Source organism: Haliotis asinina, chromosome 3, assembly GCF_037392515.1.
Source record: "Haliotis asinina isolate JCU_RB_2024 chromosome 3, JCU_Hal_asi_v2, whole genome shotgun sequence".
NCBI lineage: Eukaryota > Metazoa > Mollusca > Gastropoda > Lepetellida > Haliotidae > Haliotis > Haliotis asinina.
The window spans coordinates 27,639,650-27,653,480 of record NC_090282.1 but is presented as its reverse complement, the minus strand read 5'-3'; the positions used below and the strand labels follow the sequence as shown (position 1 = coordinate 27,653,480).

At 39.7% G+C, this 13,831-nt stretch overlaps 2 protein-coding genes across 2 annotated transcripts in view; both read left to right on the top strand.

Annotated features, from left to right (window-relative positions):
• LOC137277762 (F-box/WD repeat-containing protein 5-like) overlaps positions 1-13,831 on the top strand; it is a 424,418-nt gene that overhangs the window by 306,117 nt on the left and 104,470 nt on the right. The window lies entirely within an intron of this gene.
• Positions 2,196-12,487, top strand: LOC137278811 (uncharacterized). The gene is made up of 4 exons (XM_067811320.1): positions 2,196-2,442; positions 3,686-4,624; positions 8,473-8,691; positions 11,393-12,487. Exons 1-4 carry the CDS (start codon positions 2,295-2,297, stop codon positions 12,397-12,399), a joined length of 2,313 nt encoding a protein of 770 aa, XP_067667421.1. The 5' UTR covers positions 2,196-2,294; the 3' UTR covers positions 12,400-12,487.

Here is a 13,831-nt window from a genome sequence, read left to right as displayed (position 1 = left end):
ATCGGCGGATTTGGGAGCGTTTTCAAAGCACACAAACATTTATAGTGACACATTTCATCTTTCGGAGCTGTAAATGGTAAACAACAAACAACATATCTAGTCTGTTAACATGCGGATTGTTTATCGCAGCTTTTTATCAAAATAGCAGACTGAAGATATTATCTGAAACAAATGTAATATACTGGGAAAAATTCACTGAAAGTTTGTTGTTGTGACTTCACTATGACACGGATGTCGATACTGACTTACTTCGGAGCTTCCTACTGATAACCCATCGATCTACGAACGATCTTATTCCTTGGGAACTGATGATTATACTCCATCGAACCAACGTACACCATTGTCGGTGTTCACCTACACTCAACCTGCTTGAAATTAGTCGTGTCTCCAGCACACGGTCACATGCTGACGTTTCTTCTATGTCGATCTGTAGATGTTAATTATAGTCTTTTACATGATACAAAGGATGTTCAAATATAGCTGTAATTCCAAGTACGTGGGCGGAGCTAGGAAGCGACGGATATACTGTGTGCTGATGTAAGAATAACACCGACGCATCGAACCGGAAGAACGGTTCTGTAAGACCGCTATAAGCCCACGCTGTTACCTATATCACCCATAAGCCCACGCGTGCCAGCTTATAAGTTCCTCAAAATTAAAAAAACAATGCTTCCCTGATCGACCATCATCGCAGGTACATGTAAGTTTGTCACTTGTCCTATGTACGTAAATATTTTTTATGAAGCTGTGTTGTAACTAACATCACTCCCTAGCTGTGAGTGGTCGTTCTACAAATACATAAAATTTAAAACATGACAAATTTTACACACCAAATTAAACCTTCATGAACGTCGTCAGACACTTGCAGTACGCGTCACGTCAAAATATCGTGTTTATGCGGGTTTATGTATCACACAGATCGAGTTGCATGGTGGTGAAAAGAGTGAGTGAGTGAGTGGGCGTGTAACCACTCTTGGCAATAATCCAGCAATATCACCAGATATGAGCTTCACGCATTACACATGGGTTTTACACATTGTACCCATGTGGGAGACGAACACGGGCCATCGAACGTTCTAAACACGGTACCCCCACCGTCCACCATTAATAGAACAACGAACAATGAAAGTAAAGGTGAAATTTCGGGATCTCGGAACAGATTTGATTACTATTATTAGCGCGTGCTAGGGCACACTGTAGTTTAATACTAACCCAAACAAACCCCGAACACCCAAAAGTATATAGATAACCCCAGAGTTATTCCTTCTCCTCACTGCCCCCCCCCCCCCCACCCCCCACCCCCACACACACACACCTCTTTCCAACCCCCACCCTACCCTAAATAGACTAATAGTGCATAAAAATAGTAATAATAATAACATGTGTATATAGAAAATACTTTCAATAACAGATAACATTAGTTATTTATTTTTGGTTGTTAAATATTAATAAATTTTCATAGCAACAAGAAATCTCCACCTGAGTCTGTAGCGCGATCCCGCATATATTGCCATAGCATTTGCTTATGAATAACAATAAAACAGTACAGATGACAATTTTACGTATCCGGGAAAATGTAAGCGAAGCCTTCAAAACACATGCAAAGGCAAGCCAATTCACAACAAAAAAAAACCACAGGATCGTATACTAGTACTTCGGAACAAAATACAGAGAATCGCATGGGCATTATTTTTGTCACTGAAGCATGAATTTTTCGAAATGTATTTCAGTGTCTTCTTCTTTTAAATATTTACTGGTGTTTTACTGGTGTTTTACTTGCTACTAATCTTAGACTTTACGACTTTTGTTGTTTTATGGGGTGGCAAATATTTGAAAATTTAAATTTTGCCGGTTCAAGTGATTCATAATTTAAGACGGTTTGGGGGTAATCACTACAAATATTAACATAAATATATCTTCATAAATTTCCTCGATGCAAAATCATATGAAAGTCGTTCCTTCAAACGTCCCAGTATTTTCACATTCGCCACCACTTGTCAGAGAAGACGGACGTTATTATTCCTGCTCCGGAATAACACACGTACTTCGTTTGCAGGGAAGGAAAACTATAAATAGATGCGCAATTGTGGGGCACCTATCGACCTGCCAGTCACAGCGCATGGATCTATATTTAGCTTGGAAATCCCTTCTATGGCGTTAGACATATATAATGGCTTAGTTGCGGTAGCAAACTCACACTGCCTCGCCCAACTCTTACGAACTCTGAATCAGCGGAGTGACTAAATTATACTCCTCCTCTGTTGTAAGGTTCATTCTGTGTAACATCAACAGCGATGTCTGGAGACATCCTACCAAACTACTCACCTGGGTGCTGGTTTGACTGTGCGTCTTTCAAGAATCAAGCACAGGTACAAACAGCCCTCTTCATCCCAGACCGTCTCTTGCTACCAATAGTACCATCTCCGGATTATCAAAAACCTGGTGAGTACAAATGTCTGTAGTGTTAATAGGTACGATACATAACGTTCACTACATAGGCCGCAATGGTGGAAATCCTTTGTCGAATTTTCGCGCACTCATTACGTGTGTTGTCTGAAACCACTTGAAATCAAAGGATTTATTCATGATCAGCGATGATTTCGAAGAGATGCAGTGCGTGTGTGAATCTATAAATAGATTTATCTTTAACGTATTCAGAATTATTTCTTGTTGGAATATTGTTGAATGCTACATTCACAACAAACAAAATATAATATATATACTTGAATGTCAATGAGGTTATCGACTTAAGGTAGGACAGCGAATTGTATCAATTATATAGACATACTGGTCCCTGCCAGTGATGACAAATCAATGATGACAAGTCAAATGTATATTGGCAAGACTAGTCACGACACGTACAATGTACTGACTGCATACAAAGGGAGGCAACTGCTATTGGCTTGAAAAGTCAGCAATTACATGAGCACTGTCAATACACATGCGCGTGGGTTGGGAGAGTAAACTACTATTCTGAATGTCAACTGCTGCATGTCAGCAGCTGGATCAGTATATTTCACATAACGTCATGTGTGATAATAGCGCTGTAGGTTACTGTATTTCTGGACAAGACATAACCCTCACAATTAGCTAGGACTTACATTATTTTATGACTCACTCAGTGAAATAGTTTCAAACGGCTGAATGGTCACCCGGGTGAGTACATGCCGTGGGTTTCATGTATAGCCACAGCTTCTGCGATAATCCACAGGGACCGCCAGCGTCTCGTCCATACAGATTATAAAAACTGAGGTAGTAGTTACATCGACTTGTTCAAAAACTACCCTGAGACAAGTCTCTGAAGCTGTCCGTGGTGCCGCTTCGTAGGGTTGCCTCCCTTAGCTGTGCAAGGATCAGCAGATCTGTGGCACAACTATCCCATTAGTACATAATACCCTGGATTCAGTGGTAAAACCTGCCTATTTGGAGTTCGCCCACGACTTTAAGTCTACAGTCTAAGTCACTGTGTGTTTACAGTGTATGTTAGCAGAGAATGACCACACATTTACGAAATGGGTCCACATGAATGATTTGCTATAACCATTGCACGATCAGCAGTTTTCTTCATTGACATATTTTGTGAAAACCATTGTCTTCGGTTGTGTCAATGCAGATTATTATTTTTTTGAGAATTGTGATGATTTTTGAAACGATCTTGTCGTACAAAGTTTATTTATTTTTTCAGGTTATCAGTCATCGATCATGGACAAAAACGCGGCCATGTCATCGTTTAACCCCTTACAGACCAAGTCGAATAACCACACAGAAAGCATGACAAAAGTTTGCACAGCTGCTCCAAAACATCCAAAATACCAAACATATATTTCACGACTCGATTCATTTGTTGCCTGGCCCATACGATATGTCCCGAAAACTCCCGAGGAGCTGGCATCAGCCGGGTTCTTTTACATTGGGTCAGCTGACCGGGTCACGTGTTTTCATTGTGGAATAACCTTGAGAGACTGGGAAGCAGAACACAGTCCTGTTGCAGAGCACAAAAGGTATGCCCCGAAGTGCCAATTCGCTGCGTCTCATTCACATGTCGAGGTTCTTGATGGTGAAAAGGCACAAAAGGAGAGTGAAGGTTCATCTATGGTAATTGATGAGAATGCCGCTTCAAACATTGACCTTCATTTTACGCCAGCATCTAATGACCTTCACCTTGGTGGAGGTGCTTGTGCGGCGTGTGAATACCCAAACGCGTCTGTTGTGGCAGATCCATCTGTAATCGTGGAGGGAAGTGATAAATCCATGGACACTTCAACCTTATGTGAAAATCTACAGACTCTATCGATTGAAGTGTGTGACACGGAGATTGAACATATACCCTCCGAATCTCACATGGATATGGAGATAACGTCAGATATTACAGGTTCTCGTGGAAATCAGAAAGAGGAATCGAACATCTGTCAGCCCAAGCCCGTGAGCAAGAAACTGATGCTCCTTAGGGCCGAGAACAAACGTCTCAAAGAACAAAGCACATGCAGAATGTGCAAAAACAAGCCCGTGTGCATTCTATTCTTGCCTTGTGGTCACCTCGTCACGTGTTCTGACTGCGCAGACACGGTTCACGCATGCGTGACCTGTGGGAAGACAATCCTTGGAACAGTAAAAACCTTCATTATTTGATCAATGAATCTTAGTGTACTCTAATCGGGTATATAGGTTTTCGTTGACAACTAAGGAAGATCAAGAACACGCCAGTATGGCTATGCCTTCTGTGATATTATGAATCTCCGTCCATCTGTATGTTGAGGACAACATCCAACAATGGTGAACAATTTGCCCTAGTCATCCAACTGTGATATTACACCAAGCGTTGTGTTCCTTCAAATGGCTTCCATGTCAACACAGCAACGTCATTAAGGCTGAAATGACTTCTGTATTCTGTATTAAAAAATGAAACATTCAATTTATAAATGTTGACACCATTCTTGACTAAATTAAGAACTTTTATGTGACAGAATCACAGAATAATAAGCACATATCATATGTCGTACTTTGTATCTTAGTCATCATAAGATTTGTGTGACATTCTACCTTTGTGGTTGAATAAGAAATCAATTAAATTATTTTTCATATAATTATTTGTTTCTTATATTTCGCAGCAAATAGTTTGTGGTCGACCAATTGATGTCCTCTGCGGGAGAGCAGGAGTGTTATGGCAAAAGAAATATATTTCCGAAATACTGAAAAACAAGTTGTCACAATGCCTAAACACTTGGTGCATGCATTGTTTCCGATCGATTCCTCGATCACAAAGTTACCCACAAGCAATAAAGAAATATGATGTAGTTAACAAATGTATTCTAAAATGGGCAAAGTAATAAACAGCCGCGACAAGAGCAGTACGGGCAGTGATGATTATATTCAAACAGACGCAACATTGGACAAGGAGCCAAATTATGCCAAGATCGGGATCCTGGATGAAATGTGATCTAAAAAAGCTTTCAGAAGTTTGCGTAAATACGTAGCCATTAATCGAAAGAAATGTGATAAGTCTGCTCTAATATGCATACACAGACATATATAACAGTTATTCATACAGGTACAGAAAAGGTTATAAAGACTTTTACAGATGGTAGGTATTAATATCGACACAGATAACAGGTACAAACACAGGCACAGACAACAGGTTTTGACATTTACACAGGTAACGTATTACCACAGGCACGGATAACAAGCCTTGAAACAGGCACAGATAACAGGGATAAACACAGGTACACATAATAGGTATGGATAACGGGTAAACACATGAACAGATCATACGTATAAATACAGGTACAGATAATAGGTCTAACGCAGGTATAAATATCAAGTATAAATACCGGTACGCGTAACATGTATACACAGGTAAAAATGATGTTCATAAATACAGGTGCAGCCATTAGGTATGAAATACGGGTGCCGATACCAGTATAATACTGGCAAAAATAGATATACAGATACAGATACAGATACAGATAACAGGTATGAAACAGGTACATTTAACAGGTATTAATAAAGGTACAGATTAAGCACAAGTGCCAGGTACAAATAACAGGTATCAGTACATGTAACAGGTATAAATACCGGTACAGACAACGATGAACCTCAACAGCTGAGCTAGCTACTTATGACATCACCTAACAACGGGCTCGATAATGGCTTGTCGTCAAGCATTTTGCGGGTATTATCAAGTTACAGCGCCACGCTCATTTCTGATAACGTGCGGGCTTTATAATGATAATTCTATCCATTTTAGCTGTAAGTATAAATAACCACAGGTGCAGATATATAATTTTCTGAGATATCCCACTTTCATAACCACAGATCAGTTACAAGTATCCGTAACTTCCGGAGATCCGCAGACAGAGTTCCCGAATGGTTCATATGCCATCTTACGCCATGCGTGAATATGTCCTCTAATGCCTACTGCGGAAAAAAACGCCTTCCCGCGCCAAAGTATTTCCATGCTGCTAATCAATGTAACGTTTTGGTCTCTGAAAACAAAACCTGGCGATTCCGCACAGATAAACAGACGAATGACTGCAAGAGTCGAGATATTGTGGCGTTAACATCGTATATATACAGGCATCACACAACAAAAACATCGATTTTCAGATTTCATATCAAATGCCACACTGTATTAGCCACAAAAGGCCACACGTCAATGTAGTCATATTAGTCAACATGGCCACTACCACAAATCAAAATGCATCACAAACAAATCGAAATGGCCACAGAGAGGATGCCAACGTGAAAAGTAAAACATGGGTAGCTCTTTACATTTCCTCGCGTTGTGGGCTTTGTGACACTTAAATACATGTCTCGATTATAGCAGAAACAGTTTAAAACACGTCATTACCTTATTTAGAAAAGTTTATCCTCAACACTTGTCATTATTCAAGAATTTCCAATCTTGTGTGACGCAAAGCCCCAGCTTGACCGGGGCCCAAATCAGCACCTCCGTCCGGACACCTTCCGCCCGACCATACACGGAAACCGAGGCTTTGTTTGATTTGTTTCATATATATTTATCTTTGGTTATTTCATAACAAATGTCCTCAACAGTAATTTCGGCATCAATGTAACATAATATCCGTAAGAACGGATCCCCCTCTAGATCCGCCTATGTTAGCAGTGACCATGGTCCTTTACCACTCAAACAATAGCCATTACAATCTGCACGGGCAGCAATGCATCAGGGTCCCGTTCTTAAACTCCCAGTCTTAGCGTAAAGCTACGAACACCATACCATTCCACTAACCAGTCTTACCCAAGTCAGTCGTAAAGTTAAGATCCAAATTGTTGTTCATGGCCATCTTAGGATGGCTATAATCAGTCGTAGAGGAACAAACATGGCGACTTTCCTTATTGTATTGGAGAAGAAGAAGAGCGATAGGAAGGATGGGTGTTCTCGTGGGCAATGATGGCTGATACGACGTCACGACCTTGTGCTTGACACGTACGCACGTAGATAAATGGGAACAGGCCAAAAGGGCCAAGGAAAAAATGGCCAAAACTGGAAAAGTCAATTGGTCCAAAGAAAAGTCAAAAGGTCCAAGCTTTCAGAAATAGTAAGATTAGAAGAAATTCATTACACGATGTTGCGGTAGCGCTAAAGATAAACATCTCAGCGTGGTCAAGTACTTATTTTATGAGTGTAGTCAACTATACAACTGCTTATTTAATGATTACAAGAGATTTTAGACAGTCACTGTGACAATTACACTACAGTCATTGTTTCAATTACACTAGTCAGTAATCTGAACAGGATTAATGTTTTGATTAGTTGTGAGTGGTTACATGACTCAGAATACGATATAAGACGAACAGTTCAACCACAGTTGAAATTTGTGACTTTCTTTATTTGGGCCCTTTTATCCTTTGGCTCTTCTGATTACAACCTATACAAATTACCACGTTTTCATACAGGAGAAAACGGATATTCATTTCTTCATACCAGCATGATTATGTGTACTATCCGTTTCACTTTTCACGCTGAATTCCCCTCCAGCTGATATTAAACCGTCATCATAGTTGTTATCAAAGGTCAATCAGTACAGTTAGAGAGTATGTAGATGTATGCACAAATGAAAATAAACACATTTACCGCGCAGAGATTCCTCTACAGTAAATACAGTTTTTAAAAACGCCATTGTAAAACCTCTGAACCAATGAACTAAATATAGCTGACAAAGATCAAGGAAATAAGTATTAAAAACAAATAGAAACTAACATTCTTTATTCTTTACACTTTACCGGAGACCATATGCTATTATATGGCCTCTGACTTTACCATTTCTCATGGGCTAGAGTACAAATTAAGGTGCATGACACCTGTCGTGGAAAAACCCGAATTCGGCACTAAATATAGATGCATGGGGAAAACCCAATTGCCTGTTTCCGTTTCTGTTTCTGTGGCTTATGTTGTGAGTATGCGCAGAGTGAGTAACAGGGAGAGAGGAGAGATCTCGGGAAGGGCCGTTTAATATGGCGATAACTGTCATGAGTTAGATGTTTCCAAAACTATGGAAGCCGGGGAATTACAGACTGATGGACATTTGGGGTCTGCCCAGGTTTGTATGGCTGGATTTAGTACAACAGTGCCTGAGAGCGAAAGCTTCAAGGGTAGGTTGGAGACATTTGCCACGAAACCAAACGAAAAGGAAAACCGTGTTCTTGCCCTGGCTGGGTTTTCATACACAGGTAAGTCAACTAGTAACTAAATCGCTTATGTTTTCAAGTAATCATTAACCGTTCTGTCATGTAATACAAGTTGGTTTGATTAAACAGAGAAAGGAAAAACAAACAAACAGCCTCAAAGACGCTTAATCCGAATAGTATTTAAATAAACTTCTTGGACTGTTATGAATATAATTAAAAACTCATTTTTTCAATCTGTAGTCAAGTTCTCAACCAACCAACGTCGTTGGCGAGGCAGAAGTAGGATAAAGTTAAATCTCACGTCACACGACCTCATTCAGTGCGTATGGCCAACTCAGGAGCTGTATATACACTATAGAATGTACATAGAAATTAAATTATTTTCCTTGGTTACTTGCATTATTCACTGACAAAAAGTACTGAGAGATAATGTTCAAAATGTATAGAGTCTAAATGTCTTCACAATAGATCATTTTCTAATCATTAATTGCATTTTAACCATTGACCATTCTTGAAATTTGAACTAATTCTCCAAATTAGATTCTCCATGCTTGGAATCATTCACTTTCTGCATAAGCAGTTTTATTCAAAACATACATCATACAACAGGCTTTGAAAGCAAAGTAAATGAAGGTTCACCTTTGTTAAGCAAGCCCTGCAGGATTTTCTCCTTATCGCACGCAGCTGTTAGAATGTCACACTGCATATCTTGATGCAAAACATATTACATCACAGTTATAGATAGACATGATAGAAAAACTCTCAATTTAAAAGCTGGCTTTTGTCCACAAATATTGAAATGCATTGTCTTTGTAGATGTTTGCAGATGTAGCATGTTCTCTGCACTAGTGTGTACTGGTTTTGAATATTAAGGTCACTGAAAACTACAATTTTAAAATAAGATAAGATTATGCTCCAGGGCCCCGTTTCCCAAAACTCCTGTAAGCCGAAGATCTCATAAGTTTTCTCATAGCATTCATACCTCCTATGGTACAGTATAGGAGGAATGGGTGCTACGAGGAAAGTTACGAGATCTCAGGCTTACGAGAGTTTTATGAAACAGGGCCATTCCAGTGGGAATGTAAATCACAGACAGCAAGGCAAAACATCAGCACCTTTCAAAGTGATAGTAGATTAGTTAAACATGAATACAGCAATGCATTTTTTGACAGTTCAAAATAAAACACATTACCACAACAGTGAAGATGTATAAATACTTAAAAACAGTTTTAATGGTTACAAATGATAAAACTAACAAGTTCAAAAGATTGTTTGGCATGATTGATATCAGCAACTTAAATATCAATTACAGCGGACGGATCTTGAAAGGAATCCATTTACAGTTAAAAACATTGAAGAAATTATGATATTTTTGAACCATGGAAGAGAACCCAGGCCATATGGTCTTCTTCGGGTCATGGTGAGGGAGTATTGGCTCTTTTGCCTGATTTACAATTCTGTTTAATTTATTTTCAGTTTATATGGACAGATAATTAAACTATGTTTGTATGGTGAAGTTAAAATGTTTTCGATAAAACAGATGTAAAAATATTAAAGTTCTGTTTCAACCTGAATTTTCTCAGCTTTTCCTGGCATTTTATATAAATGAAGTCAGTGTTAGCAGACCAGTTGAGTCAAATACAGTTCCAAGATATATTTATACTTGGGGACAATTTCCACCTTGGATTTGTAAATGACATTGGGATCAAGAATCTGTTTCTTTGTTCTTTAGTCAATAATCGGTTCTGGTAACATTTGGTTGATTTTGACACTAGTCTTTCAATTGGGTAATTTCTTTTCTGTAGAGGTCATCACAGTCAGTAGTAAGTATTACAAGAACTGCATCATCAGCGGACTTGATGCATGAAAAACCAGCTTTATGAGCTGTGCTGTCAGACAATGATGGAAAACAATGGAAGGACTATTCTAAATGAGAGGACAAAATTTTACCATCAGCAGTGACACAACTGTCGAAACAACTCCACTGTTATTGTGATTTGATTACGTCTGATTGGTGCTTCAGACTCAAGTAATTCATTTTGTTTTGCAGTTATTTTGATGTTAAAGAAACCTTATGTTTATGAAACTAGAAAAACTCCCAATGATATAACCCACACTGTAATTTGTAAACATGCACCATAAGATATTTTTTGCCTATAACCTAACAGGGATGTCACGATACAGGGCCTAGGTTTTCGAAGCTCTCTTAGCGCTAAGATAGTCATAAGTGCCATTCGTTAACATTAACTTACAACTATCTTAGCATTAAGAGAGCTTCAAAAAGAAAGACCCAGGTGTTTCGCCATACAATACGTATATCAATACTGAGGTCACAAATACAATGCATATTGTGATTTGGCATTGTTGACATTTTGTGCATAACAAGCAGCTATTACCTTGATGGTAAGTTGTCAAAAGTTGAAACCATAGTTCACTGAAAACCTGTGAATAACTAATCCAAGTCATTTCTGTTCTGTTACTACCCATCGACCAAGTACCCATCACTCACTCGCTCATGGCTGTTGTTTTGTGTGAAAAATACAAGAGATAAATAAATGTGTTAAGACCCAAAATAGTAATTGATATGTGTAAAAAAAAACCCAAGTCCATAAAAAATCACATGAATCATGTATCGTATCATGGAAAGCTTGCCAACGATGCATTGGTGAATCGTGACATCCCCATAACTTACAGTGCCACTAGTAAATGCTCATGGTAATTCCTTTTTTTTTTCCAAATCCAGCTCCTGACACAGTGCAATGTGGCCACTGTGGTCTTCAGCTGCCCCTGACCCACCAGCTCGACAATGTCCTGAAGGAACACCAGAGGTCCAAACCCAACTGCCCCTTCATCAGCAAACTGTGCAACCATACCCCAAGAACACCCCCCAAGCACCCTGAATACAGGGAGGCTGCAGCTAGGCTTGATTCCTTCACGTCATGGCCAAGAGCATATGTACCTCAGTCCCCGGAGAGTCTTGTAGCTGCGGGCTTCTACTACATCGGCTCAGCTGACAGAGTCACATGTTTCCAGTGTGGAATCACCTTGAGGGATTGGGATGTTGGTCACGACCCTGTCGCTGAACACCGAGAATATTCTCCCAACTGTGAGTTCATCAGTAAACCCAACTTGAACCAGCTTGGAGTTGCCCGCAGGGTAGTATCTGATTTTGACATTGATGTTACCACTAGTGCTTCAGTTGGTAACCTTGACCTTCAAAGTGATGTGCCCAATACAGATGGTAACTATGATGTTGTTGAGAAAGAGGCAAAGGAAATGGGGTTTACTGCTGATAAGATCCATAGGGCAAAAGATGAATTTTTTAGAAGATATGGAAGGTCCTGTGGAACAATCTCTGATCTTGTAGACAGTATCTTAACTCTGGGCAATGACAGGTCTAATCATGAAGAGAAATTACCCAACAACGCTCCATCTGTTGTTTCAAATTGTCAAGGTTCTTTCAGAGATGAAGGTCATTCATCATCCCCCATCAAGGAAATCGTCAAGATTGATTCTGAAATTAAGCCAACAAAATCTCCAGGTACTAAGGTCAAGAATGCTCACCTTTTGTTAGAGAATAAACGTCTTCGTGAGCAGAGGCTGTGTCGAGTCTGTAGCCAGAAGGATGTCTGTATATTGTTCCTTCCCTGTGGCCATCTTGTTACATGTGAAACATGTGCAGAAACAGTTGATGACTGCGTTCTTTGTAACAAGACCATCATGGGAACAGTGAAGACATATCTCACGTAGACCAAAGCAAGAGATCTTTGAAAGGGTTTACTGTTTGGTTTGCTAAGATTATCACCAACAAGTATTCACAGTAATGCCACACAAAACGCCACCATTACTGTATCACAAGAACACTCAGTTCATAAATGAATCAGTGCTAGTGCTTAAACTGGACGTCAAAGATAGCTGGACACTGAAATTAATGAAGATGGACTTCTGATATATGGTGAAGTCCATGTATGAATACTGTCAAGCAGAACTGTTCGTATATGATGGAGTTATCCATTTTTTTTGACAACAAAAACATATAGACATATCCTATGTGTGACTGGGATGCTATGTGTTTATTGACCTAATCAAATCAGATTCTGAGTGCCAACATGAGTGAGGAGTTATGAGGGTGCTCCTGTACAATCATCTTGAAGATGACTCAGTACCCGTGAAGTACGTTGTACCATTCATCACGGATGCTTGGACTTTCACAGTGAAAATATGCCAGCATTCAATACGTAATGCCTCAAGACTTGCATTGGTATATCAAAGATGAACCTATGCCTTCTAAAAGAACCCTGTGATTATGTGATATGTGACTGACATGTGGACTTACTCCTTTGTCAGTTCTGCAGCCAGTAGTATATTGCTTTGCTACAATACACAGAGTTGTAGAACTTGCTGAAGCTGTGAAACTGGTACTGCAGCCCCTAAGTTGTGTGAATGTGAGCTGATGAGGAACAGTATCAGAATCACAATACCAGTTTCTAGAGTATGTTTCACTGACTTCCTATACACAGAAACATGGATGAAGATTTAACATACTAACCCAGAGCCTTAGCTTGTTTCAAATATATCATAACAAATCTGAGGGTGTGGATGCCTACCATTTTCAAATGCTGTCTTGGGGCACTATTGATGACTATTTGTTTGCACGCAGTATCCTGTCCTACCCTCTAGTCAAGTTAGTTGATAGCTAGCTGGTTGTGGCTCACTGGGTGGGAACAGACTACTCATTCAGCTCAACTGAACTTCACTAGTTTGCCCATAGGACTGTCATCAAGAAGATGCTGGCTTGTTTTCTCAATTATATGAATAACTATGTGATCCCAACACAATGAGGGCCCCTTTTAGCATGGGCTGTTAGTGTGTGATCCCAACAAAATCTGGGATGTCTGGAAGATGTGCACATTGGCAGTTGTGTGACTGACATTATGAGGACCCCTTGCAACATGTACTGTTAGTGTGTGATCTGACACAATCAGGGACATCTGGAAGATGCACATACTTACAGGTGTGTTACTGACACAATGAGGGCCCCTTGGAACATGTACTGTTAGTGTGTGATCCCAACACAATCAGAGATGTCTGGAAGATGTACATATTTACAGTTGTGTGCCTCTGACACAATGGGGTCCCCATAGATCTTGTACTGTTAGTGTGTGATCCCAACACTATCAGT